Raw genomic sequence first — 25674 nt, 5'->3', positions numbered from 1 at the left:
AGGCCGCTACTTTCAGATTCACACCTTTTTCTCCAGCCCTGCCCCTTTACCTTTTCCAAGCCCCACCCTTTACCTTCAGCCTCGCATCGTTTTTCCCAGCTATATCCTTTCTCCCGTCTCCAAGTTCCAGGCCCACCCAAAGCCCCGCCCTTTCTTTTCTGAGGCCCACTTTTCTGTTTAGTCCCACGCTTCACCCCCCGTTCAGCCCCTGTTCTCCTTACTGGGGTTCTGCTTTACTGATAGCCCCGCCCACTCTCCGCAAACCCTGCCCCGCAGACTGGTTTATTCTCTTCCAGCCCCGCCCCGCCCCTACCTATAACTCCGGGTCCCCATTAGGCTCCAGTCCGCGTCCCTCTTGCTCTTGGCCCTGCCCCCAGTCCCGCCCCATGGCTCCCGCCCCGCCTCGCCGCCTTCCTCCGAGACCAAGGCCAGGTCCCTACCGCAGCCGCGGCGCCAGCAGGAGGGAGGGAGGGAGGAGGGGGGGAGAGAGGCAGAGGGGGAAGGGAGAAGGGCGGGCTCCTCACGCCCAGTCCGCGCTCACAGTACGTGGCCGCAGATTCGCTACAAACGGCCCCACCACTCCCGACCCCGAATACCGCAACTTCAGCCTCCAGAAACTCAACTCTAAGATGGAGGTGCTAGAAAAGCCATGTAGGGTGTCCAGGGGCCCTTCCGAATCCCAGAGAATGGCTTCTCGAGCCTCAACGGGCGGGCGGGGATCTGTGGCGAAAGTGCAGCTCGGCAGCGTTGCGGCGTCGCGTTTACCCTGCGCAGACGCCGTCGCCGCCGCTGCTGCCGCCGCCGCCGCTGCCACTGCCTTTGCCGCCACCGTCTCCGCCGCTGCCGTCCCCGCGCTGCCTCCGGGAGCCTCCATTGTTCCGGCGGTGCTGGGTCCCGAGACCGGGCAACCTAGGGGCTTTCTTAAGGGGCGGCGGCCGCCGCAGTCGAGAGACCGGGGCGCCGGCGGGACTGGGAGCGGCAGGGGTCAGCGCGGGAATCCCAGGGAGCCGGGCCAGAGCGTGGGGCGGCAGAGGGTCGGGGTGGCGAGGTCTGCAGTCTCCGGAATTGGGGCTCCCCATCCCCGGCCCGTCTTTCCCCGCCGGCCTCCCCTAGTGGGGTCGGAGCCCCGGCGGGCGCCCTCGGCAATGAGCCCGGACTCGAGGTGGCCGGTGAGTGCGGGCCAGGGACCAGGGCGGGAGTGGCCAGCCGGGAAGGGGTAGGCTACTTTCGTGGGGCGAGCACTGAGCTGCCCAGCCCGAGTACCCTCGGGCCACTCCAGCCCGGAGAACTGACAGTGCACTCGCTCACAGCCTGCATCCCGGGCAACAGTGTATCCTTCGGGGTTGCCTGGGGCTGCCTGGGCCAATGGCAGGCGAAGAGCCTTGTTTAACTTTTTACACTTCGACAAAGGGGAAACGTAGCCGCATCCGGGAGAGGGCTGCGGGCACCGCCCGGGCCCGGCCTAATCCCTCTGGCCTCCGCCCCTACTTCCTCCAGCCCTCGGAGCGCCTGGGGCAGATGCCGCCGCCATACCCCTGGGCTGGGGCCCTCCCCACGGGCTTTCGGGTCTAAGTTGCCTTGTCTCTCCTCAGTGCTTCTGTTTCTGAGTCCCAGCGGGACGTTTGCTGGGGGTTTCTGTGCTGATTAGGGAGCCGGGGCAGCAGAGCTGCAGCGTTCACCAGGGACTCATCATAGAAAGAGGAGAGTTTGTTTGTGCTTCTGATTGGTTTGTTTAAAGACAGGTGCAGGTAGGAAGTAGGGGCGAGTTTAAGGAGTAGTTTTACTGATATGACAATCTGGGGCTTTGACAGAGAGACTGGAGCAGCTCACTAGCTTGGTTAAGTCGCAGGAGAGGAGCCAACAAGGACCGTTATTAATCAGGGAGCTCAGGGTGGCTTTGCTTGGAATGGTGCCAAGACCACAGTTAAATTGTTGCACTCAGCTAGGCCTGGAGAAATTGGGGCAGTCTCTCTGACCAAACTGGACTTCCTGGGGGCTGGTGCCATCTGCTGTCTCCACTCACCCAGGAACACTGGAGAGGAGGAAGGGAGGGCTCTGAGGACTAGCATGGAGCTGAGTGTGCCTGGATTGTCATGTTCCTGTTTGTACCCTTAGGGCCTGGTGCCACTCCCAGGGCCAGGGCACAGGCTTACCGTAAAGGCCTCAGAAATTAACATTCTTTCTGTAACCCAGTGATTTCTGCTGGAGTCCAGGACCAAATCATTGGCTACCTGTTCAAGCTTCGGCATGGGCTGACACTAGCCTTCATCCGTCTCAGCTCCAGAACTGGTGATCCCCTCATTTAGCTATTCATTCAACAGATTATTTATTCATTGGCCAAAACAACACTACATGCCAGGTACTGGGGATACAGAGGTGGGTAGGCTCTGGTGTCTGCACTGCACAGCTCCCAGTCTAATGGGAGGAGACAGAGAACGTCCAGTGTGGTGAATGCCATGGTGGAGGTGAGGATGAAATGCTGTGGAAACACAGCTCTCCATGGGAGAGACAAAGAAGCATAACAGGAGTGACATTCGAGCCGTGTTTTGAAGAATGAGTAGGAGCTCACTAATCAGGGAGGATGGAAGGCATTCTAAATAGAGATCATCTTGCAGGAATGAGAGGTTGTAGCATTCAGGGACTGGCAGGTTGCCCTGGTTAGACAGAAATACAGCTGTAACTGGTGAAAAGAAGAACCTAGAAAGGAGGACTAAGGCCAAACAGTGAAAGGAGCACCTTGGATATCATCATAAGGAATTTGGATATTATCCTGAAGTAAGTGGGGAACATCAGGAGGCTTTTAATCAAGAGACTAACATGATCATTTCTACTTGGTAGAAAGATCGTTCTGGACACATTGTGTGAGATTAGGCTAGAAGAACTGAGACATAGAGCAGGATGATCAGGCAAGAGGTGATAAGGCCGAGACTGTGGCCATGTTGTGGAGGAGGGGGCATTTGGAGCTGCCGTAGAGGTTGGCTGGCCAGGACCCTTGGGGAGAGGGAGGGCTGGAGAGAGTGGAGTGGGTGGCCAGGAACTCTTCCCTGGGCCTGTGCTAACTGATCTGTACATTCTAGATGTGACAGCATGGGGGTGGACTTTGACGTGAAGACTTTCTGCCACAACTTGCGGGCAACTAAGCCACCGTATGAGTGCCCCGTGGAGACCTGCCGCAAGGTCTACAAGAGTTACAGTGGTATTGAGTACCACCTGTACCACTATGACCATGACAACCCACCGCCCCCACAGCAGACTCCACTCCGAAAGCACAAGAAGAAGGGGCGCCAGTCACGCCCAGCCAACAAGCAGTCGCCCACCCCCTCAGAGGTATCCCAGTCGCCCAGCCGTGAGGTGATGAGTTACGCACAGGCCCAGCGCATGGTGGAGGTGGACCTGCACGGCCGCGTCCACCGCATCAGCATCTTTGACAACCTGGATGTGGTGTCAGAAGATGAGGAGGCCCCTGAGGAGGCCCCTGAGAACGGCAGCAATAAGGAGAACACTGAGACACCGGCTGCTACTCCCAAGTCAGGCAAGCATAAGAACAAGGAGAAGCGCAAGGACTCCAACCATCACCATCACCACAATGCTTCTGCAAGCACCACTCCCAAGCTGCCAGAGGTGGTATACCGGGAGTTGGAGCAGGATACCCCTGATGCCCCGCCCCGGCCAACTTCCTATTACCGGTAAGGCCGCCTCCACCTCCCAACTCTGGAAAACTGGTCAAACAGGGCTCAGGAGTCAATGATAGGTGATAGGAAGTGGCAGGGGTAAAGCATAGCGGAAGCACACTGGTCCTGCCAAGGCAGAAAAGTGCCCCAGCTAATGATGATGGCAGTTCCTCTACACTGCCACGTGCCAGGCCCTGCACTGGGTGCTTTATAGGCATTCCATTATTTTATTCTCACAACTCACTCAGGTAGGTATTGTTCCGATTTCACAGATGAGGAAACCACGGTCCAGAAAAAGGACCAGACTTCCGAGAAGTCACATGTCAGTAGGTAGCTGACAAACCCAGGTTCCTCTGACTCCAAAGCTGCACTATTTCCACAGTATCAAAAGGTCCCATTTTTTATTCCTGACTCTTTCTACTCCATCACTCTGTGATCTTGGGAAAGGCATCCAACTTTTGGTGTTGCAGTGACCCCATGTGCAGAGTAGGTATAATATTCCTGTGCTAGCCTAAAGGTACAAGACTAGGGACAATGATTTCATAAGGTTATAAAATCAGTTTGTAAATCTAAAGAAGTAATTTTCCCATTACTTGTTCTGTTGTTGTCACCCGTCCTTTAGCCTGCGTAAGCAGTATTTTCATCGCCTATGTTTTGTACTCCTCCAATGACCCTTTTATTTGTTTCATTTAACTGTTTCTTAGCACCCCACTTCCTTCCAAAAATTAGTCACAGTGGCTCCTAATAAAGTCACAGGCATAGGGCTTCCCTGGTGACGCAGTGGTTGGGAATCCACCTGCCAATGCAGGGGACATGGGTTCAAGCGCTGATCCGGGAAGATCCCACATGCCGTGGAGCAACTAAGCCCGTGTGCCACAACTACTGAGCCTGCGCTCTAGAGCCTGTGAGCCACGACTGCTGAGGCCTGTGTGCCTGGAGCCCATGCTCCGCGACAGGAGGGGCCACCACAGTGAGAAGCCCGCATGCAGCAACAAAGACCCAACGCAGCCAAAAATAAATTAATTAATTAGTATTTTTAAAAAGTCGCAGGCATGAGGCTACATTCCTTTAACTTGAGGTAGAAAATGAAGGAGTGGGGGAGTGTGGTGGTGGAATTACGTACAGAAACCCCAGCTGAAGGATGGAATAAAAGCCAAGTGTACAACTTCTTAGAGCCTTGGCATCCAAGTCAAAGAGGGCATTTGGGTGAGTTAGTTAAGGAGCCATCTTTGGTATCAGCTAATCAGAAAGCCTGATCTCTGACAAGGACTTGTTGTAAAGGTTTTTATATGAAAGGTAGTTTTTACCAGCAGGGAAACCCATGTGATGTCATACTAAATCTCAGTGGGTTTTTTTTTTGTTTTGTTTTTTTTTGCGGTACGCGGGCCTCTCACTGTTGTGGCCTCTCCTGTTGCGGAGCACAGGCTCCGGACGCGCAGGCTCAGCGGCCATGGCTCACGGGTCCAGCCGCTCCGCGGCATGTGGGATCTTCCCGGACCGGGGCACGAACCCGTGTCCCCTGCATTGGCAGGCGGACTCTCAACCACTGTGCCACCAGGGAAGCCCTAAATCTCAGTTTTTTTGAAAGCAAATCTTTGGGAACTCAAGTAATTTGGCCCAGTGTGTCACTCTCCTCTCACCGCTGTTCACCGCCAGTCTCTTCTTCCTCTCTTCCATCCTTTCATCTGTTCAGCCCAGCTGCATTTCCCTCTGGCTTTCCACTGTCTCTCTTGTCTGTTAGTACTGCCTGCCATGCCCACCTCCCAACACACAGGCCCCTCTCTGGGCCTGCCCTCTCTCCTAATGGCTCTTCAGTGCTCTTAGCTCCAGTAGGCAGCCCAGCCCAGCTCCTATGCTCCTTTTCTTCATCCCTCCACTCAGATTCACTCTTTCCTCCGGGGGATCAGATCTATTCTCCAGGCAGCAGCTCTCAGCTGGTGCACTGCAATCAGTTGGGAGGTGTGTTGCATGTAATTTGTTACTACTGTTAGCAGAACTGCCTGTTCTGGAAATGATTTACTTTTTATATAAATGTAAGAAGATTTGAGGTCATCTCTGTAATAACACCACTTGCTCTTGCTCACATCTGGTATGCTTTCTTGAGGGGGAGAGAGAGGGTGGAGTGTCAGCTGTTGTGTCAGGAATTGTACGTGACATGCAGCCTACCTTATCTGCGCCACGCCTGTAATCCTGGTGCACGGTGGGAGTGTGTTATGCACCATCACATAATGTCACGTGTGTCGTGGCAGAGAAAAGGTTGAGAGCTGGTGCCAAGGCCTGGAAGGGACCAGATGTTTCACACTAGCCCTGAGCCACACCCTTTTTCAAGGATGAGGACATTGCCTTCACCTTGGGGAAGAGGTAAAGGGCTAAGGAAGAAGTTGCTTCTGATAGGCACGGTATTTTAGTCTGTCCTCCCTTCCACCCCCTAAGTGTCTTTCAAAGGAACAACACTGAGCACCTATTTCTGTGTGGTGACTCAGGCATGGTTCTTGCCTCTATCTAATAGTGGAGGAGTTAAGACACAAAAACAGTTATAACGCAAGACAGGGTGGGGCAGATCTATACGAAAACTAATAATAAAGCTAACATTTATTGAGTGCTTGCTCCATGCCAGCTACTGTTCTAAGCCCTTTACCTGTAGTAACTCATTTAATGTTCACAACAGCTGTATGAAATAGGTTCAAGTTAGCATCACCATTCTACAGATGTGGAAACCGAGGCCCAGAGAGATCAGCTCACTCGCCTGCTGTCATCCAGAGCATGGCTCCGGGACCTCTGCTTGCCTGGCCTGCTCTAGCCCCCAGAGCCACATTTCCCTTGTGGAGAGGAGAGGGGAGACATGGGAACTCACATTTATCTGGGGCCTGCCGTGTGCCACTTGATTTAGCCCATTTGTTTTTGTGATTCCATTTAATCCTGACATCTTTGGGAGTAAGCAGTAGTATCCTCATCCTGTCCTCAGTAAAACTGAGGTTCAGGGCTTCCCTAGCGGCGCAGCGGTTGAGAGTCTGCCTGCCGATGCAGGGGACTCGGGTTCGCGTCCCAGTCTGGGAAGATCCCACATGCTGCGGAGCGGCTGGGCCCGTGAGCCATGGCCGCTGAGCCTGCGCGTCCGGAGCCTGTGCTCCACAACGGGAGAGGCCACAACAGTGAGAGGCCCGCGTACCGCAAAAAAAAAATAAATAAATAAAACTGAGGTTCAGAAAAGGGCAGTGATGTCCTGAATGCCACAAAGTAACAGAGCCAGGATGTAAGTCCAGGTTTGTTAGAGGGCAAAGCCCTGTTCTTTCCGTTGTAGCTCCCTGTAGCTTTACGACGCCAGGGTCAGGCCACCTAGAGTGTGCATGGCAAGGGTGTGGGGAGCCTGCTTTGTGTCCCAGCCACCTGGAGCGATCCTTAGCCGCAGTCCTGCTGGCCCACTGAGTGCTGTGATGAAGAGGAATTTGAATCCTCACTCTGCCACTTCCTGGTGGTGTGAACTCTGTGTTGGGCAGTGAATTAACTTCTCAGAGCTTCCAGTTTCCTCATCTATAAAGTGAGGGCAGTAAAAACATGGATCCTATGGCTATGGGGAAACTAAATGTGATAACTTAGCACAATGCCTAGCTTATAGTAAATGCTCAGTAAATCTTAGCTCTTCTGACTGTTATTTCCCAAGGCTATGCAGAGAGCAAAGAGTACCTAGAGTTTGAGGGAGCCCTGAGCTGATGCTGGCACCAGCTAACAGAAGACCTACAGCAGCTGCATTCAGGACATAGCCAGTTGGTGCTAAAACAACTTACGTATGATTTGCAAATGAAAACTGAGGACCTTCCTTCCGCTGACTCCATGTACCATCACCCGGACCACCCCCGTAATGGGTCCTAGCCGCCCCATCCTTCAGGAGTCTGGCTGAGCTTCTGCACCTCAAAGGAGGCAGTGTAGCAGCTAGGACATGAGCTTTGAAATCGGCATGGTTGGGTTCATATCCCAGCTCTGCCACTTGCTCACAAGAGGGCCAGGGCAGGTGAATTAACCTCCCCAAATGTAAGGTTTCCTTTTCTGCAAAATAAGAATGATATAGGACTGAGAGTGCCTGGGGTAAAGGGGAGGATAGAATGAGACAACACAGGTGTAAAGGCACAGGCCTGGAATAGGGTGCGTGCTCGGCAGATGTAGCCCATGGTCTTTAAGGGAGGGAAATCTCAACCTTCTGGTGCTGAGCTGCCCGTGTGCACTGCAGGTACATCGAGAAGTCGGCGGAAGAGCTGGATGAGGAAGTAGAGTATGACATGGATGAGGAGGACTACATCTGGCTGGATATCATGAACGAGCGGCGGAAGACGGAGGGTGTGAGTCCCATTCCGCAGGAAATCTTTGAGTACCTAATGGACCGGCTGGAGAAAGAGTCCTACTTTGAGAGCCACAATAAAGGCGACCCCAATGCGCTAGTGGATGAGGATGCTGTGTGCTGTATCTGCAATGATGGTGAGTGCCAGAACAGCAATGTCATCCTCTTCTGTGACATGTGCAACCTGGCTGTGCACCAGGAGTGCTACGGTGTCCCCTACATCCCTGAAGGCCAGTGGCTGTGCCGCCGCTGCCTACAGTCACCCTCCCGTGCTGTGGACTGCGCCCTGTGCCCCAACAAGGGTGGTGCCTTCAAGCAGACAGATGATGGGCGCTGGGCCCATGTGGTGTGTGCCCTCTGGATCCCTGAGGTCTGCTTCGCCAACACGGTCTTCCTGGAGCCTATCGACAGCATCGAGCATATCCCGCCAGCTCGCTGGAAGCTGACCTGCTACATTTGCAAACAGCGGGGCTCAGGGGCCTGCATCCAGTGCCACAAGGCCAACTGCTACACAGCCTTCCATGTGACATGTGCCCAGCAGGCCGGCCTTTACATGAAGATGGAGCCTGTGCGGGAGACGGGTGCCAATGGCACCTCCTTCAGCGTCCGCAAGACTGCCTACTGCGACATCCATACACCTCCAGGTTCAGCACGCCGCCTGCCTGCCCTGTCCCACAGCGAGGGGGAGGAGGAGGAGGAGGAGGAAGAGGAGGAGGGTAAGAGCTGGAGTTCAGAGAAGGTCAAGAAGGCCAAGGCCAAGTCCCGGATCAAGATGAAGAAGGCGCGGAAGATCTTGGCAGAGAAACGGGCAGCAGCACCTGTGGTGTCTGTGCCCTGCATCCCACCACACAGGTATGAGGGGAGCAGGGGGACAGGCTGTTGAGGGAAGAAGCCCTGTTGGAGACTGACAGCCCCCTGAGTGGAGTGACAGGGTTGGGGTATCTTCTTACTATCAGGAGCTACATAGAAGTTTTGGGGGTTTTGTTTTTGTTTTTGTTTTTGTTTTTTTTTTGTTTTTTTTTTTTTTTTTTGCAGTACGCGGGCCTCTCACTGTTGTGGCCACTCCCACTGCAGAGCACAGGCTCCGGACGCGCAGGCCCAGCGGCCATGGCTCACGGGCCCAGCCGCTCCGCGGCATGTGGGATCTTCCCAGACCGGGGCACGAACCCGTATCCCCTGCATCGGCAGGCGGACTCTCAACCACTGCGCCACCAGGGAAGCCCATGTTTTTGTTTTTTTTAAATATCAAAAGAGATGAGCTCTAGCAGTTCACCTGGCTTTTACATTATGAACCAGAAACTTCAGCTTTTATCTGGCAGACCTAACATGTGTTTTAAACTGCCTTCCATTTTGATGAGGTGGTTTAAGTTAGGAAGAAAGAGGATGGAATAGCTACCAGCCACAGTGGAAGAAATGGTCTGACTCTGAAGGGAGAATGGAATGAAGAAGGGGGAAGGATACGCTCAAGGAATTGTGACATGGTTACTGCCACAGATAAGTCCAAATGAGGGCTGCAGTCATCAGTTATTTTTTACTCTCTCTCGTGCTATCTAGTCGATTTCCTATAGTTTACTGCTGTACAATAGTACTTCATCTTAAAACCTTCCCAGGCTCAGTCTGAGTTGAGTATCCCAGGGTCAAATAGTACTCTGGGCTGCAGTGACAAGAGCAGTCTTAGGGGCCAGGCTCCCTGACCCACTGGTGAACAGGATTATGGATCTGGCTTAGAGCTGGGAGCTTGGCTTCCTGTCTGCTGAGTTGCCATTGACAGCTCTCTTTGCTCTTCTTTGCCTTAGCCCAGTGTCATAGGCCTTTTTTTTTTTTTTTTTTTTTTGCGGTACGCGGGCCTCTCACTGCTGTGGCCTCTCCCGTTGCGGAGCACAGGCTCCGGACGCGCAGGCTCAGCAGCCACGGCTCACGGGCCCAGCCGCTCCTCAGCATGTGGGATCTTCCCGGACTGGGGCACGAACCCGTGTCCCCTGCATCGGCAGGTGGACTCTCAACCACTGCGCCACCAGGGAAGCCCCATAGGCCTTTTTGACAATAGATTTATTCCCTATTTAGCCCCACTCAGAAGCTCTCATCAGCCAGAGACCACTGTTCTGCTTAAGAAAATCGGGGCCCAAGAGGTTTTTCTCTTTGCTCTCCTGCTTCCCAGGCTCAGTAAGATCACTAACCGCCTGACCATCCAAAGGAAGAGCCAGTTCATGCAGAGGCTGCACAGCTACTGGACGCTAAAGAGGCAGTCACGGAATGGGGTCCCACTGCTGCGTCGCCTGCAGACACACCTGCAGTCTCAGAGGAACTGTGACCAAGTTGGGGTACTGTGTCAGATTCCCTGTGGGCTCTAGGAACTAGTGCCAGGGGGACGAGGACAGAGATTTTTTTTTGGCCATACCACCCGGCATGTGGGATCTTAGTTCCCCGACCAGGGATCGAACCTGCACCCCCTGCCTTGGAAGCGCAGAGTCTTAACCACTGGGCCGCCAGGGAAGTCCCCAAGGACAGAGATTTGTGACTGTAGTTTCCAGTGTCTGAGGGCTTGGGCTGTTTCCTCCTTTAAACTAGGCCTCAAAGCAAGCTCAGGATGAAATCCTTACAGATTTTTTTTTTTTTTTTTTTGCGGTACACGGGCCTCTCACTGTTGTGGCCTCTCCCGTTGTGGAGCACAGGCTCCAGATCGGCAGGCTCAGCGGCCATGGCTCACGGGCCCAGCCGCTCCGCGGCATGTGGGATCTTCCCGGACCGGGGCACGAACCCACGTCCCCTGCATCGGCAGGCAGACTCTCAACCACTGCGCCACCAAGGAAGCCCCATTACAGATTATTTTTAATGCATTTTTCCTATGTGTTCATCTGTTCGTTCACAGCAAGCATATACTCAGCACTGACTCTGTGTTGGGCCTAGGGGACACGTGGGTTGAGCAGCTTCCACTTCAGTTAGTTAGTGAGCCTACCAGTAAATCACTGCTCCCTCCTTTGGCTTTACCTGCCCTTGACCCAAGTTTCCTGGGCTCTCGTCTCCTCTGGCTCTCTCATCATTTCCTGATCCCTTTTTTGCCTCTTCAGAGAGATTCTGAGGACAAAAACTGGGCCCTCAAAGAACAGCTCAAGTCCTGGCAGCGGCTTCGGCATGACCTGGAGCGAGCCCGGCTGCTGGTGGAGCTGATCCGCAAGCGGGAGAAACTCAAAAGGGAGACGGTGAGTGCTCCTGGGCCAACTCTTTTTTACAGTAGAGAAAACAGACCCAGGGAAACAGAAAACACGGACAAGTATGTGTCACCTGTCCAGGAAGCAACAGGGCTGATGTGGGAGTCAGGTCTCCTGAGCTCAGTTTGCTCTCAGGCCCACCGGAAGCAGAATGTCACAGGAGAGTATGAACGGAATCCTAAATTATTTGATGCAGGTAGCTGGTGCTGGGAGCTCAAGGAAGGGAAAGTCCAGAGGAGTCAAGTACACCGAGCTGTGTGGGGTGGGAAGGAAGGCGAGTTCCCATACCAGCTACAACCATCTCCTCAGACCTCTCTGCCAAGGGACTGGCCTAGGCCTGGCTGACTGGGCCTTTATGTGTGTCAGATCAAGGTCCAGCAGATTGCCATGGAGATGCAGCTGACCCCTTTCCTCATCCTCCTCCGAAAAACCCTGGAGCAGCTCCAAGAGAAGGACACAGGCAACATCTTCAGCGAGCCGGTCCCTCTGTCTGAGGTAACCGAATTGGACGAAGTAAGAATCCCTTCCCCTCACTCCACCTTCTTTCTGTTCCTCTCCCAGATGGACCCCCGCTGCAGGTCTGGGCCAGGGACTAGGAGGGGACCTTGAAGAGAGGGGCTGGTGGCTCTGGGGCTCCAGGATGAACTGGAGCCACATGCATCACCTGGACTCTGTCTTGTCCCTGTCATATCCCAAGGGCCCAGAATGGGAGGCAATCTGCACTCCTTCCCCAGAGGCAGGGACTGAGTCTGCCAAATGAATTATCCCAGGGCAGGAAGACACTTTCCGGGTGCTGAACCCTAGAACGGAGAATTTAGAAGGCTCAGCACCTAAAGGACCATCTCTGAAGCCCTAGGTCCTGACTGGCAGACTCTTCTCTCTAAAAGGTATAAAATGAGAGGCCTGAGGCAGCAGCCTCCTTATAAGTCTTAATGATAAGTAAAAAGAGCTATAGGAATGCAAGGTGGTGTTATTTCCAGAGGATTCCCCTAGTCATTTTCTTACTAAAGCCTCATATGGCTCTAGGAGGTAGATTTGGCTGTAATTTCATTACTGTTTTCTAGGTGAGGAAAAGAAGGCCCAGTGAGGTTAAGAGGCTTGCCAAGGTCACACAGCTTGTGACTAGTAAAGTCAAGACTAGAATCCGGCTTTCTTTTCCCCTGTGCTGTATGCCTGCCTCTAACTGTGGTGGGAGGAGGTCGCTGGATGCATTTCAAGGGAGGTTGTTAGGAACAGGGGCTCAGGGGGAATGCGGAACGTATCTCCACTTAGCTACACCTACCGTGTTCTCCCAGGTACCTGACTACCTAGACCACATCAAAAAGCCTATGGACTTTTTCACCATGAAGCAGAACTTGGAGGCTTACCGCTACCTGAACTTTGATGATTTTGAGGAGGACTTCAACCTCATCGTCAGCAACTGCCTCAAGTATAATGCCAAGGATACCATCTTCTACCGGGCAGCAGTGCGGCTCCGTGAGCAGGGTGTTACTGTGCTCCGCCAGGCCCGGCGCCAGGCAGAAAAAATGGGCATTGACTTTGAGACGGGCATGCATATCCCCCACAGCCTGGCTGGAGACGAGGCCTCACACCACACCGAAGATGGTGGGTGATTAAGTCACACCTCCACATAGAGGCCAATGCCAGGGATGAACAGCTTTCCAAAGTCCCCTCCTGGGAGCAGGCAGTGTAGGCAGGAAGCAGCTAGGCTGAGCAGTGGCAGGCTATCCCCAGGAATGCTCTCTAAGAAGCCAGATTGGGTGAATGGATAGCAATCCCTGCCATTCCACATCTCGGTGCTACTGTTTTACAGCTGTTCCTGGTGAGAAGCAGAGGGGGAGAAGAGTGGGTTTCTTGTTGCCTGCCCAGGTTCACGGGGCCCAGAGGACTGCCCTGAGTCTGACCCTTTCCTCCCTGTTCCCACCCCTGGCAGCAGAGGAAGAGCGGCTGGTCCTGCTGGAGAACCAGAAGCACTTGCCAGTGGAAGAGCAGCTGAAGCTGTTGCTCGAGCGGCTGGATGAGGTGAATGCCAGTAAGCAGAGCGTGGGCCGCTCACGGCGTGCAAAGATGATCAAGAAAGAGATGACGGCACTGCGGCGCAAGCTTGCCAACCAGCGGGAAACTGGACGGGATGGGCCTGAGCGGCATGGCCCCTCCAGCCGGGGCAGCCTGACACCCCACCCGGCAGCCTGTGACAAGGACGGGCAGACAGACAGTGCCGCCGAGGAGAGCAGCAGCCAGGAGACAAGCAAAGGTCTGAACCCCGCAGCATGGTGGACCCCGAGGCCAGCCAGACTTTGACTCTGCAGCACACACTCAATGCCTGCCATAACCCAGGCAGAGGTCCCTCATGCACAGCCAGCTGCACTTTCTCCCTCATTCCCCAGTCAAGGGCCTCTTAGCTGCCTCTCTGGCTATTTGTATAAGAGACAATGTTCCCAACTCCATGCCCCCCAAGTTATCTCCCCTACTCTAGCTGGAGTTATGGTCCTATATACCCAGGGCCTACCCTGGACGTATGCCCTTCCCACATCAGGCCCCTCACCGACTCTCCTTCTCTCTTTCTCTGCTCCAGGCCTGGGTCCCAACATGTCCTCAACCCCCGCACATGAGGTGGGCAGGAGAACCTCAGTTCTGTTCTCCAAAAAGAACCCGAAGACAGCTGGACCGCCCAAGAGGCCGGGCCGGCCCCCCAAAAACCGGGAGAGCCAGATGACCCCCAGCCACGGAGGCAGTCCTGTGGGGCCCCCCCAGCTCCCCATCATGGGCTCCCTGCGTCAGCGCAAGCGGGGTAGGAGCCCTCGGCCCAGTTCGAGTTCAGACAGCGACAGTGATAAATCCACAGAAGACCCCCCAATGGGTGAGCGTCACCATCACCCGGCCCCCCAGTAGAGTGAGCAAAGCTGCCATCCTTCCCAATATAACTCCCACCTACCCCTTCATTTGCCCATAATATATCAGAGCTAGAAGGGCCCTTAGGAATCCTTTAATTCAATTCCCTCATTTTACAGACGGGGAACTGAAGCCCAGAGATGCTGACCCAGCTAGATTCCCATCCAGGGCCCACCCCCGCCCAACCCCGCACTCCATTGTATCACTTCGCCTTTTCTCTTCTTATCCTCCTTGGGGAATCTCCTTTAAGCCATTTGTGTCCTAAGGCCAGTAACTGCCAAGGGAAGTACAAGGGGTGGGGCAGAGCTGTGGCCAACTGTGGTGGACACTGCCCAGAGCTAGCTCTGCTGGCCAAGGTTGGAGGAATTTTCCAGCACAGAAGTGAAAGCCAAGCTCTAAGTCCCACTTACCCCCAGTAGATCTCTGATCTACATCTTCCTGACTGATTCCTTCCCTTCCCCCCTCCCTCCAACCAAGACTTAGCAGCCAACGGCTTCAGCGGTGGAAACCAGCCAGTAAAGAAGAGTTTCTTGGTATATCGTAATGACTGCAGCCTTCCTCGGAGCAGCTCGGACTCTGAGTCCAGCAGCAGTAGCAGCAGCAGCGCTGCCTCAGACCGGACCAGGTACCAGTCCTCCGGATCAAGACCCACCTCCGGGATGGCCTTCCAGATTTCCCTATGGGGAGTGGGGTGGCAGCCATCTTAGCCTAGATTAAGATGGCTCAAACCAAAGGTTCTCTGCAAAATAAATGGAATAGATGAGACTGTCACCATAATGAAACAGAGGGGCCCACCCTGTGTTAAGCTGATGGTTCAGAACAGTGGGCATAAACTGGTTCCTTGTGGGCTGGATTTGGCCTGCAGACATTTTGTTTGGCCAGCATAGTATTAAAAAAAAAAAAAAAAGATTCGGAAATGCCATATAAAATTCCCAGTTTCTATAGTCTCTTTAAAAGCCAGACTGGCGGGCTTCCCTGGTGGCGCAGTGGTTGAGAGTCCGCCTGCCGATGCAGGGGATACGGGTTCGTGCCCCGGTCCGGGAAGATCCCACGTGCCGTGGAGCGGCTGGGGCCGTGAGCCATGGCCGCTGAGCCTGCGCGTCCGGAGCCTGTGCTCCGCAACGGGAGAGGCCACAGCAGTGAGAGGCCCGCGTACCGCAAAAAAAAAAAAAATCAGACTGGCAATTCTGGCCACTGTTGACTTAAGACGGGCGCATGCATTCATTGCTACTGCTATATCCAGCCCACTTCAGTCAGACCACCCCCAAGTCCCTGAGGGCATTTGAGTTTGAAATTCTTCAAGTAGCGTCTGCTTTCCAAACATCTTAGACCCTAGGGGCTTAAAGAAGGGAGGATACCCACCATGCCATTCCCCACTCTTCCCCTCCTTTGAGTTGAGCTTCCCTTTTGTCCACAGCACAACGCCTTCAAAACAAGGCCGGGGCAAGCCCTCCTTCTCTCGGGGCACGTTCCCAGAGGACAGCAGTGAAGATACCTCAGGCACTGAGAACGAGGCCTACTCCGTGGGCACTGGCCGCGGCGTGGGCCACAGCAGTAAGTACGCCCGCCCAAAGCCAGGGGTTCTGGGGGCCCAGTGTCAGGGCCTTGCCAGACCCCGGACTGCTGACCCTTCCCCTCTCCCCCATTCCTGTGAAGTGGTAAGGAAGAGTCTGGGCCGGGGAGCTGGCTGGCTGTCAGAGGATGAGGACTCCCCGCTGGATGCTCTGGACCTGGTGTGGGCCAAATGCCGAGGGTATCCATCATACCCAGCTCTGGTAGGCTTCCACTTTTCTTGTCATATTCCTTGTCTTCCAACCCCAGAACACAGACTCAAAAGTAGCAGACTTTTCCTCCTCTGCTGAGCTGCAGAGCACAGGAAGGAGTCTTTGGCAGATAGACACTTAGAGTTCCCTGGTTAGTTTCTCCATCTCTCCCTTTTTCTTCCCTTTGCCCCTTGGGCTCTGAAATACTTCAGCATGGGAAGAAGCCACAGGTCAGCACTGCAGCCCTAGGAGTGTGATAACCTTTTTCTGTTCCCACTTCAGATGTAGTCTCCAAATTCTTGGATAGGGTAAGCCTTGGGAAGGAAGAGACTGAACTAAACCAAGGTCTTATTACACCCTTAGATCATTGATCCAAAGATGCCCCGGGAAGGTATGTTCCACCATGGGGTTCCCATCCCTGTGCCCCCACTGGAGGTGCTGAAACTTGGGGAACAGATGACCCAGGAAGCCCGAGAGCATCTCTACCTCGTCCTCTTCTTTGACAACAAGCGAACCTGGTAAGGGAGGAGAGGAGCATTTGATGTGACTCATAGCCACAGATGCAACCCTCGGTATCGGGGCCGGCTGCCAGGGAACGCCAGCAACAGACAGCCTGAGCTGTCATAAATCAGTGAGGGAGGGACTTAGATCTTTGAGCAAAAGGGTTGTGTTGACCAAGAGTCTGAGAGACTGAGCGGGCAGCAGCTGACAGACAGCTGTAGCTAGAAATCAAAGGACCGTGAGTGACTGTGACAAATGTGGGGGTGGCTCCCCACCCAGACTAAGGTGGCTTCTAGACTTAACTTTTCCCACCTCTGCCTCCATGGTGACAAGATGGGGATAAAGCAGGCATAATCATTCAGGTTCTGAATCCCTGTTCCGTCACACGTGTAGTCTCTGGTTGTGAATTGTCTGCAGAGGATGTTTAATGTTAGTTAAGTCTGCCTGGAGCCCACTGGACATGGTACCTATTTCAGGATAGGCCAAGGCTCCTTTTGGTGCCCATAAATACCCTATGATTACCCCGTTGTGACCGATGACTGGGCTGTTTTCATCACTAGCCTGTGAGCGGTTTCTGGAGAGCAGGGACTGCATCTCTTGGTTTCTTTAATTCCCACCAGAGCCTGGCCCAGAGTGGGGCACTCAGGAGGAGTTTTTGAAGGAATGAACAAGTGAGGAAGGCTGGTGCCTGTTGCTTCCCCAGAGATAAGAGATGACTTACTCGATTCTCACCTCGTCCTACAGGCAGTGGCTGCCCAGGACTAAGCTGGTTCCTCTGGGTGTGAACCAGGACCTTGACAAGGAGAAGATGCTGGAGGGCCGGAAATCCAACATCCGCAAGTCAGTACAGATTGCCTACCACAGGGCTCTGCAGCACCGCAGCAAGGTGCAGGGCGAGCAGAGCAGTGAGACCAGCGATAGTGACTGATACTGTCCAGCACAACCCAGCCTACAGTGCCCTGCCGCCTCTCTCCTCCCCTTTGCTCACGGTCCTGGAGTGGCACCGGCCTCTGCACTGACTCATTCCTGGTCTTGGGGCCAGTCTCAGGGGAAGCTGGGTGGGGGAGGTCCCTCCCGCCCTGAGTGCAGCTGGACTGTACAGAACACTCCAAGGGCCCACGAGGGCCCTGCGCAACGAGAGGGGAGGTCCCGCAGGCCAGACAGCTCCAGAGACCTCATGGCATTGCAGCGCAAGTTGGTGGGCCAAGGTCAGGACGCTGCGTAAAACAGGCCATCCAACCACCTCTGCCTCCTCGTGCCAGGAGAACCCCTAACTGCCTAGTGGCCTGAGGCCCCTGAGGTGGTGAGGTGAGCTGGCATCTGCACAGCCTAGCAGTGAGGTTGATGTCTGTCCAGCCCGGAAGAGGGGCACTAGGTGACCCCCCTCCCCTGCTGTTGTAGATACTGTAAATAGTGGAGAATTTAAATTATTCTCATTTGTAACTGCGTTTCCGGGTCGCGCCAGAGTCATTTGGTACTAAAAAAAGACGGGGGCCTGTCCCCACGTCCCTCCTTCCCATAGATTCCCCCACCTTTCAAACTGGTTTGTATTTATTTCAAAGGAAGAAAATATATTGGTTCTTAGAAAATAAATGGTCTGTTTGGAATTCTTGGTTCTTGCCTTCTGCCAGGGCAAAAGTAAGGCTGTGTTCCTCGGGGATGGTGAATAATTGGGCCCAAGTGGTTGCTGGCTGCTGTGCCTGCTGCACTTGTCAGACAACAGCAAAGATAATATTGGGTTGGCCGAAAAGTTCATTCGTGTTTTTCTGTAACATCTTACGGAAAAACCCAAACGAACTTTTTGGCTAACCCAGTATGACAGCTCCCGTTCCCCATGTCCTTCACTGAGCGGTAGACCCTGTGCTGAAGCACTTTTAGATACACAGTTTTGTATAATCCTTGCAATAACTACGGGGAAAGCTAATGACAGGGTAGTTATCTCCACAAAGACACCAAGGTTTAGACAAATTAAGTAACTTTCCCAAGTTCCCACAACTAGGAAGTCGCAGAGCTAGCATTTAACAAGAGCCTGCCTCCCAAGCTGGCTCTTCAACCAGTATGCCGAACGGCTGGAAGGGAAGAGTCTAGCGGCCATTCCTTCGTGAACGGCAGATGCTTCGAGTCCTTTGCCAGTTGGATGGTCCGGGTGCTGCTTCAGAGTCACTATAGCTGTGTGACCCTTCTTCCCCTGTTTAGCTGGGGACTGAGCAGGAATGCAGAGGGACTCTTCATTCCCCACCTTGACACCTTCTCTTACAATTTAAACATTTACTGGAGGAATGCCCTCTAAGCACCAGGCACCTGTGGGCTGTCGTGCCTGCAGAGGAGACACGCACAGGAAGCAGCTGCCCCAGGGCCTTGTGGCTCCTGAAGCCCGGAACTGAGACGCTGCCAGGCTCACAGCCCCCGCTGCTAGGAACTGTGGCAAGAGGGACACAGATAAAGCAGCTGCCAGTCTGTCCCTTAAGGAATCTGAAGGCTAATGGCTCAGATACAGTAACCAAGAATCACCGCCCGGAGGCAGTGCTTGTGTCCCTGCGTTTTGTGTCCTTCTCCGGAAGGTAAGAAGTTACATGATACATCTCTGCTGGGCCAGGTAGCCGACCCTGGCACCGGGGCTGCCCGGGGGCCACACACTTGGTGGTCCTGTGGCCTCTCTGGGCCCCGTTGGGCAGGGCTGAGGGAGTGCTGTGGAGGAAGGCCCTAGACGGAGGGAGCAGCTGTGGCAGCCAGCGGGCAGCGCCCGGCGGGACAGTCCGAGGAGGCAGGCCTCTGACGAGGAAGTCCGTGAGGAGGCCTAAGCCTACAGCGTCGAGGCTCAGGGACAAGCCCTTGGAGGGTAGCGGTTCCAGAATCCTCGGGAGCCAGACGCCGTGGAGACACCTCAGGGGCTCGGCGGGCCCGGAGCTGCGTTCCGGCGCGATTCTCAGTGACGGGGTGGTTCAGGGGAGGTCGACTGAGGAGGGCGAGGATCGGCGAGGATCAGCCCGGAGAGGCTCGGTGAGAAAGGCTAAGGACGGCGAGGGATAGGCCTTGGTTCTGTGGGCGGGCAGACCCTGAGGAATCCCAGGGCTCTGAGAAGATCAGGCAGTGAGGACTGGGGCCTGAGGTCGCACAGTGCGCCCGGACCCTGGGGAGAGGGGATGGGACACACTGGCGTGCCGAGTGCAGCCGAGCCCACAGAGGAAAGCCCAAGGGCGGGCCGCTAGCCCAGCGCGCGCCAACCACGGCGGCGCCACGGAAAGGCCCGCCCACCCGCCGCCACGCCCGATTCTCATTGGCGACTCTTAACTCTCCGTGGATTGGCTACCTCTGGATCCAATTAGCCGGGCTTGAACCGTACTTCCGGTGAGAGAGGTCGGACCCCGAAGAAAGCTGAAGAGAGCGCTTGCGCGCGCTTCCCAAAGTCGCGGCAGCTCTTTGGGACAGTGGGGACAGTGGTGCGCGCCCGGAGGCTGTGGAGGGCGGGGGAGGATACGTAAGGAGGAAGGACGGGAGTGTCGGGACAGAGTGGGAGGGACGGAGCGTTGGTGGACCGCAAGGAGTGGGGCCTGTGGGGAGTGGAGAAATTAAATAAAACTGGGCGGGCCTTAAATAATCAAATTAAGAGGTTAGGATTTGGTGGGCGAGGCCTAAAGGGGCGTGACCTTTGGGGCGGGGTCTCTGCGGAGCGTAGAGCTGCTTTGAGTGGGCGGGGGCATCATGGGGCGGAGCCTGACGTGGAAATGTTAGCCGGCTCCCTTCTGCAGCGTAGCATGAGACATCGCACTCTAGCCTCCGTCCCGGCCCTGTGGGCCTCCATCCCCTGTCCACGCTCTGAGCTGCGCCTGGACCTAGTTCTGGCTTCTGGACAGTCATTCCGGTGAGTGACCCTGGCTCCTGGCTCCTCGGCACGGCAGATCCTGGGGTGCATTGGGGGTGATGGAAGAAACTTCATAGTACAAAAGAGGAGACCGAGGCATGGGTGGTGACCCTGTTACCTGCTTTATAAAGTGGAGGTGAGGTAATAAGCCTGCGCAGTGTTGTTGCGAGGATTACATGATATAATTGATGTAAAAGAAGGCACTTTTACTTTGCAATTTGAAAGTCAGTTTTGTATATGGAGCAGTTATAAGATGGGAGGGCCCCAAAGGGTGCAGGAAGGGAAACTGAGTGCTAGGGCTGCCCTGTGCCTGGGGGTCAGGTGGAGGGAGCAAAGCCCTGCGCACTGGAGTGGCGTGCTGGCCGACCAGGTATGGACATTGACCCAGACTGAGGAGCATCTTTACTGCACTGTGTACCGAGGGGATAAGGGCCGGGTTGGCAGGCCCACACTGGAAGAGCTAAAGGCCGTGCGACAGTACTTCCAGCTGGATGTCAGCCTTGCTCAGCTGTATCACCACTGGAGTTCTGTGGACCCCCACTTTCAAGAGGTGGCTCAGAAATTCCAAGGTGAGTACAGAGCCTGAGGCAGGGGTTGGGGTGCTTGTGATTTGGTTAAGTTACTCAGTTTCACCATCTGTAAAATGGGGACTATATCCACCTCATGGGATTTTATGAGGATTAAAGAAACTAAGACATGTAAAGTGCTTAGAATAGTGCCTGACACATAGTAATTGTTATTACTGTTATTATTGTCCTGCTGACCACCATAGTGGAGCGACAAGGATATTGAGCCAAATCCTGGCTGTGTGATCTGGGGCTGGTGACATCATTCATTCTGTACATGTTTACAGAGCATCAGCTGTGCGACTGGGGATACCACAGTGAACAAAACAGAAACAAATCCCCGCCCTCATAGTGCTTACATTGTGGCTTCTTCATCTGTGGAATGGGATGATAACCCAGACCTCACAAGATGCTATGAGGAATGAGAGCTCTGGTGTTGCTTTCTCTAACAGTGCTGTCCCTCATTCCCCTGGGATACCCTGGTGCCTTGGTACCTAGAATCTGACGGTGAGAAGAGGCCACTCCCAATAACAGGTGATTTCCGGTCCCCCTGCCTTTCTGGTCCCCAGGTGTGCGACTCCTGCAACAGGACCCCATCGAGTGTCTCTTCTCCTTCATCTGTTCCTCCAACAACAACATTGCCCGCATCACTGGCATGGTGGAGCGGCTCTGCCAGACCTTCGGACCTCGGCTCCTCCAGCTTGATGATGTCACCTACCATGGCTTCCCCAGCTTGCAGGCCCTGGCTGGTGAGTAGGTGGGTCCTTGCCTCCGGGCCTTCCAGCAGCTTTCAGGGTCTGTTCAGTTCTCCCCTGGTACCCTTCTCCCATCTCAAAGCTTCCTGCCTTTCTAAATACTGCCCTCATCCAGAACCACCCTGCCTGGTCTGATCAGCCCCGGTTACACCTCATCTTCCTTATCTGTCCCTGAAATGTCAGCACCTCACTAGTCTGGGCTTTTTGCCCCATGGGTTCAATGGCTCATCAGAAGACATCTGTATACAGTGTACAGTAATTTGGGCTTAAGAGCACGCATTCTAGAGACAGCCTGCCTGGGTCAGAATCTCAGCTCTGGCACGTGACTTCTACGTATATGACCTTGAGCACATTATTTAGCCTCTGTGTGCCTCAGTTTTTTAATCCATTGAATGGGATAAGAATAGCACTTACCTATCAGAGTTGTCATGAGGGTTGAGTAAAGGAATACACATACTGCACCTAGCACAGTCTTTGGTTTATGGGACGTAAACAGAAAATTCAATTTGTTATCTCTGCAATGAATCCAACAATTCTGCAACCAGAAACACATGTGTTCTTCATGGCAGCCCTGTGAGGCAAGTATTTTACAGAGGCAAGTATATCAGTTGGCAGATGTGAGAACCAAGCTAGAGAAAGTGCTTGGTGACTGCATAGCAAGGAGACAGCCCCCTCTGAAGAAAACAATGTTTTAGGTGCTTAGAAACCCAATCTTGGGTCTTAGCTCCCAGCTTAGTAGTCATAAGACCTCAAGAAATTCGTTCACCTCTCCAAGCTTCTCTTAACTTGTTTGTGGAATGGGAATAACAATCTCTATCCAGAAGGGTTTGAGGGATGGATAAAGCAATCATGAGGTAGGTAGTGTAATGGGTTAAGAGCACAGGCTTGGTGTCCCAGACCTCAGTGCAAGGTCCCATCTCTACCATGTCCTTTCTTGAGCAAGTTACTTAACCTCTTCTAAGCCTTCATTTTCTCCATCCATAAAGTGGGTAGAACAATAATATTGTCATCAGGGTCCTTGAGAAAAGTAAGCATGATAATGTACCTAAAGCACTTTGCCAATGCATGATACCCAGCACTTGAAAATAGAAGCTGTTGCTGTTATTATGACTTTTATTTTAGATCATGAATGTGAACGCCCTTTGGAAAGGTTAAGGAACTTAACTGGGGAGTTCCTCCAGGGCAGCAAGTCCTTCTCAGTCCCTGCTGCAGTGCACAGCACATAGTCAGTGCTCAGAGAACATTTGTGGAGGGGCAGAACCCAGGCCTTAACCCTTTCCTTTGTACATGCAGGTGTCCTGGGGTCTCCCAGAGGGTGGCAAGTTAGGAGAGGGGTGCTTAGGGAAAGCATTCCTGTGGGGTGCAGGGCTCACACACTAGCCTGATGACAGGAAGGATGTGATAATGCCTGACCCCTGATCCCCTCCCCACCACCCCACAGGGCCACAGGTGGAGGCTCAGCTCAGGAAGTTGGGCCTGGGGTATCGTGCCCGCTATGTGAGTGCCAGTGCCCGAGCCATCCTGGAAGAACGGGGTGGACTTCCCTGGCTGCAGCAGCTGCGCAAGGCCCCCTACGAGGAGGCCCATAAGGCCCTCTGCACCCTGCCTGGGGTAGGCACCAAGGTAAGGCCCCAGGGGGGTAGGAGCTGCCCTCACCACCCATGCAGAGATTAGCGGAGGAGGAGAGAAAGCAGGCCTGAGAGTTGGGTGCTTGGATGCGGGCTTCTCTTCTGGAGGCAGAGTGGGAAGGAGAAAGGATACCAGCAGATGTTTTAGAGAAATACAGAATGCAGAAAGTGTATAAAAGACATTGCTCTTTGAATGCATTTTTAGAAAAACCATTTGTTCAGGTACATATATACACTGCTATATGCAGAAGTTTCCAGAAGGAATCACAGGGAACTTAATAGTGGTTACCTTTGGGAAGACAAATGAAAAGATGTTTCCACTTTTCATTTTGTTCTTCTCTTAAAATTATATGTACTTATAGAACTTCTTGTTTAATATCAACAGTGTTAGCTATCAGAAAGATGTTTGGGAATTTGGCATTTATTCTTTTCTTTTTTATATTTCTCTGTACTTTAAAAATGAACTTTTGTTTAAAGAACTCTTTAATGGGCTCTGAACTCCAGCCTAACATTAAATATTGGTTCTGCGTCTGCCTAGCTGTGTAACTTTGGCCAAGTCATTTCACCTTTCAGAACCTCAGTTTTCTTGTCTGCGAAACAAGACGAGGGGCTTCCCTGGTGGCGCAGTGGTTTAGAATCCGCCTGCCAATACAGGAGGCACGGGTTCGAGCCCTGGTCCGGGAGGATCCTACATGCTACGGAGCAACTAAGCCCTGGGGCCACAGCTGCTGAGCTTACGCTCTGGATCCCGCGAGGCACAACTGCTGAGCCCGCATGCCACAACTACTGAAGCCCGTGCACCTAGAGCCCGTGGTTCACAACAAGAGAAGCCACAGCAATAAGCCTGTGTGCCACAACGAGGAGGGGCCCCCACTCACCGCAACTAGAGAAAAGCCTGTGTGAAGCAACGAAGACCCAACGCAGCCAAAAATAAATAAATAAATTTATTTAAAAAAAAGAGAACCTGACACACATAAGATGTTCACCCAGTAGCACTCCCATCATGGCTCTTTTTTATTTTTATTTATATATATATATATATATATTTTTTTTTTTTTTTTTTTTTGCAGTACGTGGGCCTCTCCCGCTGCAGAGCACAGGCTCCAGATGTGCAGGCTCAGTGGCCATGGCTCACGGGCCCAGCCACTCCGCGGCATGTGGGATCTTCCCGGACCGGGGCACGAACCCGTGCCCCCTACATCAGCAGGCGGACTCTCAACCACTGCGCCACCAGGGAAGCCCTATATTTTTTTTTTAAAGAATTTCTTAATACCAGGAGCTATTTCTTTTTTAAATTAATTAATTAATTTATTTTTGGCTGCATTGGGTCCACGCAGGCTTTCTCTAGTTGCGGTGAGCAGGGGCTCCTCTTCATTGCAATACGTGGGCTTCTCAATTGCAGTGGCTTCTCTTGTTGTGGAGCACAGGCTGTAGGTGCATGGGCTCAGTAGTTGTGGCTCGCGGGCTCTAGAGCGCAGGCTCAGTAGCTGTGGCGCACGGGCTTAGTTGCTCCGCGGCATGTGGGATCTTCCTGGACCAGGTCTTGAACGCATGTCCCCTGCATTGGCAGGCGGATTCTTAACCACTGTGCTACAAGGGAAGTCCACACAGCTGTTTTTTAAATTATTAATAGAATGTACAATCATAGTAAACTCAGAGTGGGGAAGGAAGCAGCTGGCTTTGGGGCTAGAAGCAGGTTGCTGGCTGGACCCTGCCATTCCTCCTCTGTGGCTCACTCTGTGTCTGTCATAGGTGGCCGACTGCATCTGCTTGATGGCCCTAGACAAGCCCCAGGCTGTGCCCGTGGATGTCCACGTGTGGCAGATCGCTCAATGTGACTACAGCTGGCACCCCACCACCGCCAAGGGTCCGAGCCCCCAGGCCAACAAGGAACTGGGTAAGGAGAGAGTGGGATGTCGGGGCTGGCAGTGGGCTGAGGTGGTGGAAACTTGCCACACCTCCCCCTGCACCCCACGCTTGTGTATAGGGAGCAGGAAGGCCAATCAATGTCGCCTCACCACTTCTGGTTTAGGAAGCTTTTTCCGGAGCCTGTGGGGACCTTATGCTGGCTGGGCCCAAGCAGTGAGTGTACCTAGGCTTCCCATCCTCCTCCATTCCAGACCCCATAGGACTTCTCCCCAAGCCCTGACCCACTTTCTTCTACGCCACCACTGCCCCAGGTGACCCTAAAGGACTCTCCACCCACCCCAGCCCTGACTCCAGTGGACTCTCCTTGCCCCAGCCCTGCCCCCCATGAACCCTTCCGGCTCCCCACACTGCCCCCCCAGTCTTGACCCCAGTGTACCCTCTCTCCACTCAGACTCCTCCCCCCCACCAGGTGCTGTTCAGTGCTGACCTGCGCCAACCCCACCGAGCTCAGGAGCCACCAGCAAAGCGCAGAAAGAGATGCCCAGGGCCAGAAGGCTAGGTGGGGGCGCTGGACGAAGGGATTCCCAAAACACCCCTCCCCACTATTCCCCCTTCTCACCCCCAT

At 53.8% G+C, this 25674-nt stretch overlaps 2 protein-coding genes across 6 annotated transcripts; both read left to right on the top strand.

The window, feature by feature from the left end:
* Positions 1-3087: 3087 nt before the first annotated feature.
* Positions 3088-17950, top strand: BRPF1 (bromodomain and PHD finger containing 1; the record flags this gene model as incomplete). Of its 4 annotated transcripts, none has more annotated exons than XM_079713927.1 (13): positions 3088-3686; positions 7897-8856; positions 10163-10325; positions 11073-11204; positions 11580-11708; positions 12509-12818; positions 13147-13467; positions 13789-14073; positions 14583-14730; positions 15523-15659; positions 15762-15880; positions 16232-16386; positions 17114-17950. In XM_079713927.1, 13 exons carry the CDS (start codon positions 3088-3090, stop codon positions 17295-17297), a joined length of 3642 nt encoding a protein of 1213 aa, XP_079570053.1. In that variant the 3' UTR covers positions 17298-17950. The 4 variants fall into 4 exon arrangements, with proteins under 4 accessions (XP_079570053.1, XP_079570052.1, XP_079570054.1 ...); XM_079713926.1 differs by having other exon boundaries at positions 11580-11726; XM_079713928.1 differs by lacking the exon at positions 13789-14073.
* Positions 17951-20094: 2144 nt separating this feature from the next.
* OGG1 (8-oxoguanine DNA glycosylase) lies at positions 20095-25608 on the top strand (the record flags this gene model as incomplete). Of its 2 annotated transcripts, XM_079712504.1 has the most annotated exons (7): positions 20095-20231; positions 20553-20800; positions 21367-21546; positions 22994-23175; positions 24933-25077; positions 25213-25262; positions 25519-25608. In XM_079712504.1, 7 exons carry the CDS (start codon positions 20095-20097, stop codon positions 25606-25608), a joined length of 1032 nt encoding a protein of 343 aa, XP_079568630.1. The 2 variants fall into 2 exon arrangements, with proteins under 2 accessions (XP_079568630.1, XP_079568631.1); XM_079712505.1 differs by lacking the exons at positions 22994-23175; positions 24933-25077.
* Positions 25609-25674: the final 66 nt, after the last annotated feature.

Source organism: Hyperoodon ampullatus (assembly GCF_949752795.1).
Source record: "Hyperoodon ampullatus genome assembly, chromosome: 10".
NCBI lineage: Eukaryota > Metazoa > Chordata > Mammalia > Artiodactyla > Ziphiidae > Hyperoodon > Hyperoodon ampullatus.
The sequence above is the reverse complement of the archived record's forward strand: the minus strand, read 5'-3'. Positions and strand labels throughout refer to the sequence as shown.